At 44.4% G+C, this 4,482-nt stretch overlaps 1 protein-coding gene across 1 annotated transcript in view; it reads left to right on the plus strand.

Annotated features, from left to right (window-relative positions):
* The window catches only part of PIGL (phosphatidylinositol glycan anchor biosynthesis, class L), a gene marked incomplete at both ends in the record, with an annotated part of 43,263 nt that overhangs the window by 26,746 nt on the left and 12,035 nt on the right, over nt 1-4,482 (plus strand). Inside the window, one exon of the mRNA XM_009079910.1 lies at nt 3,379-3,469. Within this exon, the coding sequence (XP_009078158.1) occupies nt 3,379-3,469 (91 nt within the window). The remainder of the gene's footprint in view (nt 1-3,378; nt 3,470-4,482) is intronic.

The raw sequence follows: 4,482 nt of genomic DNA on the forward strand, positions 1-4,482 counted from the left end.
CCTACTCCATACTGCAGCACCATAATTCTCCATGTCCCTCTCTTGAGGCTGTAGATCCCTTGGCACAGCTGTAAGTTCCCTGTACAGCACACAGCCTTTCCCTGCAAACTGCTGGGACAACAACTCTACTGGAGCTTTATTCCATTAAAAGTTGGGGATTATTTTTTTTTTTGCTTCTATGCATCTCCCCATTTTCCCTGCATCCAAACAGCCACCTGCACTCAGTATCAGGCACGTGGAATGCCCATAAGCATCTCATCCAGACAGTAATAGTTTGGTGGAAATGAGGCCAAGTGACCAAACCCCTGTGCCCTTCCCTCCAGCAGCATGACCTGAGAGGCCTCCGGTGTAGGATTTATGTCTTGATCTGTGGCAGTGACTGACAGCAGCAACAAGGAGCTCTCTGGGGCAGAGGACAGGGAGGGCGGTGGGGAACTGTGTCTCCTGGGACAAGCTCCAGTCTGCTCCAGGGAATGTGCTAATTTTCACTCCTTTATAGTCCTTTATCTCAGCCCTGCGACCTTGAGCTCAGAGGCATTATCAGCCTTAGCCAGAAAGGCAGCGAGAAGTTAACTGTTTAAATGCTGAATGTTTCTGCCATGAGGTCTTGAAGGTGTCACCACAATGAATGCAGTTTGTTTCAGTAGTGCAGCATGTCAGTGAGCTGTTCAGGTTGAGTGAGAACTGATTTATGATCTTAAGGAAAACTGTTTGTACTGAATAGGTGATTTTTTGTGAATCACAGCCGTTTGCAAATTTTATATGTGCCTGCAAAGTTCCTTGGGCATGGAGAAACCTCCTGTAAGACTGTCCTGTGTGCATTGCTGCACACTGTGTATGAACTTGGTTTTCTTATCTCCTTTTTGTCCTTACCTGGACCCAATCATTACTATCCAGAACACTGGTGGAGAATTACTGTTCTCATGCTTGCTGTGGGGTCCCCACCATCGTGCTAACACATTTTCATCTTTATAAAGCATTATACAAACTCATACCATTAAAAGGTCATTTCCTGGAGCAATCTAGATGAATGTATTGCCAGTTCTGCTGCCGTTTCTCTGGGTGACCTTGGGTATGTCACTTCACTGTGTGTAACTTTTGGTGTTTGCAGAGTGAGCTGACAATACTTCCCTGGGCCATCCTGGCTATTAATGAGTTGTGAATGTGCTTGTGTACATGTGTGTCTAGTTTGGCAAGATCAGCTGCCCTTCTCTACCTGACAAATACTATGCAAGAAAAAATATTTCCTTTTCCTTCCTGGGCCTGAGTGGTCTCTCCATGAACAGCAGTGAGGGGGTAGAAGGAGAATTATTGGTAGAATATTCCTGCTTAATCAGTTCAGTGTTCATGGAGTTAATTCACTCATGCCTTCAGATTGTTTTGTTTCCAGGGATTCTAAACCGTTGCCTCCAGCTGTTCATTTCCATTGACGAGGATGATCTTTATCTGTCTAAACTAGTTAAAACCTGCTCCACTACCCAGCAGCCTTTCTGGAGCCAGCCCAATAAAGCTGAGTGCAGTGGCTATGACACCAAAGCCTCCTGGACATCATAAATTCCAAGCCCTACCTTTTTTCCTGACCTCCCACTGTTGGAGCACCCCTCCTGTTTTAATGGGGCTCGTTATTTCCTCCACAGCTCCATTTAACCCCATCCAAAAAAGGGAATGATATTTGCATTGTAAGTAACCAGTGCAGGATCCCTTTTAGACTAATTGCCTGCTTTAATATCATCAGATTAAGCCTTGACATTCCTGGAAGGTACCATTGGAGCACCTGAAGCACTGTGTTTTGCACGTGGACTGCTCAGGGTGTGTTGCTTGGGAGGTTTTAGTTGGAGCATATTTTTAAATGTGCTCTGTTTTAGGGCTTGCTGTGACTTACTGGGACTTGTCATACCTTTGGGGTCAACAGGGTCACTTCCTCCTCAAACATGAGATGTGGAAGTTTGTGTGTGAGCAGATGAGATGCAGGTTTGTTAAACTGATGAGACAGCCACCAGATGGACCAGGGAATCTTTCCAATGATGAGTTCAAGTGTCTTGTGTACATCAGGCAAAGATGCTGTGGATACAAGCGGGAATTGCAAACAACACAAAACTTTCTGTAGCTTTAATACTGCTCCAGGGACCTGAGCTCGAATGTGTGCACTGCTGTAGGAACTCCCTTGTGCTGAGGTTTCTAATTCACCTTCTTTTGGCCTGAGCTGAACAGGAGAACATAACACAGTGGGGAAAAAGCTAATGGTCAGTTTGTACTTTCTTCTACTCCAACTTCTGTTAGCAGTGGGAAAGTTTGTGGTCAGAAGACCTCTCGTAAAGACCCAGGCTGTGCCAAGGAGACATTTTCCTGTTGTGTTGTTGCAGATGTTATCGTCTCTGCTGTCTGGGGAGTCAGCAAGGCCTGAGGAGTGCTGGGACTAGCACCCCTGCTCTCTGATGCAAACAGCTGGATCAGTTCAGTTCCAACCCCATGTGTCTGTGGGAGAATGCTGTGTAGTCACTTTTCTGCTAAGCCACCTCACAGCAATTATGAGACTTCCAGAGGAGGGAAAAGGTCTGAGAAAAAGAGCAGTTTAACATGTCATTATTGGTCTTTAGCAGCTGTGTGTTATCCTATTGTTACTCATAACCTTTGTAACTTTGCAGTTGATGTTTTCTTGGCATCCTTCAAACATAATGACTGGGGGGTCAAATTCAGCTCTCAGTTGTGTAAATATGGAATGTTCCCTTGGCTGTCTGGTGCTATTTTACATTTGGCTCATGGTCCCTGCCCCTAGAATCCTGCAATCCAAAATACCCAGGCAGGGAGTTCAGTCACAGTATGCTCTGCATACCAACTGGGTATGCAGAGGACAAAACAAACAGATGAAGAGCTACTATCAAATCTGAGCAATATAATTATGGCTCTGTTGTCCTCTGGTTGAGGTTAATGAATAAATAAGAGCAGGAGTTTGCTTGGTACTTTTCCTATGTGATTTACCAGTAGATTAGGATTGGAAAGTCTTCCAGGAAAATGTATTTTAAAAGGAGTTTTAAGTAAAGAGAGAAAGGAATTTGATTGGGATGAATCAGGAACAAAAAGCAGCCAAATAGATGTTGCTTGAAGTAAAGCAGTAGGAAAGTCTGCCTTGGTGGTAGGTAGATGAGCCTTAATGGCAAGAAGAAAGGGAGACCTTTGCAAATCCATGAGGATGATGTTGGAAATGCAGTTTCCCTTTCAACCCTCCGATATCTAAGCTTGTAAGTCTCTTAAGTGTGGGTTTATGTGGCAAATAAATTTATCTTGATTTCGTTCTCTGATAAGAGGATCTCTGTTTTCCAGCATGGTCTTTGCAGAGTTCTCAGCAGTGAAGTGACTAATTGCACTTCTCATTTTCAGGGATCTTCCTGATAATCCTGCAGTGGAATGGGACACGCAGCTCCTGGCCACCTTGGTGCTACAGCACATAGAAGCCAAGAACATCGACCTGGTAATGTGAAACTTTCCACAGCTCAGGCAATTGCCACATTGCTTTTGAACTACTGTTCTGGGCTTTTCCCTTCCCTGTGGAAGCTTTCTCTGGAGTTGTTAAGGTTAGGATGTATCTTTTCTCTCTGGAGATCTTTCTTCCCACTGAGAAGTGAACAGTGGAGGAAATTCACTTTACTAACTCCTCAAATGGTTTCTCTAGTTTAAAGTAATTGTTTTCCCCTTTGCTGTGTTTCATTGATGAAAGAGCCCATCTGAGGTTTAGGTTTGTGTTTAGGCTTAGATTTGAAGCCCATCGGCGGATAAGTGTTAGAGAGCTCCATTAGCAGGGTTATAGGTCGGGACTGAAGAGTATTAAACTGGGAGGTTTCCTAGGACTGGTATAGTTTGGGTTTTTTTTTCCCACAGAACAGGAATAAGGGCCTAAGCATGGAAAGGGTTGTGTTCTGTTCTTCTCTGTTGAACCTTGCTTTGATCAGGCATGTCACTGTCACACAGTGGTTAACAGCTAAATCACAAAACTCTTAAAGCCTTTCAGCAGTTCACAAAACAAGAAACCACATCTCCTGTAGCATGAAAGCCCCACGAGCACAAAACCCAGCATCATGCATCCAACTTTGTATTGATTCCGAGGCTAATTTTCCATGAAATTCATTGCTGTGCACAGAGACAATTATAGTTTTCCTGGACTCCTTTTGTGCCTTTTGGCCCTGTGAATTGATAGGTTTTAATCTAATCTGAAAGCTTCTAACAGAGAAGGATTTGTATTGCATGTTTGTGACTCTCATGGGCACTAGAACAAGTGCACCAGAATCCCAGTAGAAATTCCAAACCCACTAGAACTCCTCTGGATGGTTAGGAAGTATTAGATCTTTGACTCAGGGGAAATGGAACTCCATCTGTTTGTGCTGGGGGAGGTAGGATTCTGCCACTAAACCTGCATAGGGGTTTGCAAAGCCCTGTCACTGGTGCTGTGGCTGCAGCTGGAGGAAGGAGGAGGATGACAGCAGGACC

The sequence above is a fragment of the Acanthisitta chloris genome, unplaced genomic scaffold, assembly GCF_000695815.1.
Source record: "Acanthisitta chloris isolate BGI_N310 unplaced genomic scaffold, ASM69581v1 scaffold28238, whole genome shotgun sequence".
Classification (NCBI taxonomy): domain Eukaryota; kingdom Metazoa; phylum Chordata; class Aves; order Passeriformes; family Acanthisittidae; genus Acanthisitta; species Acanthisitta chloris.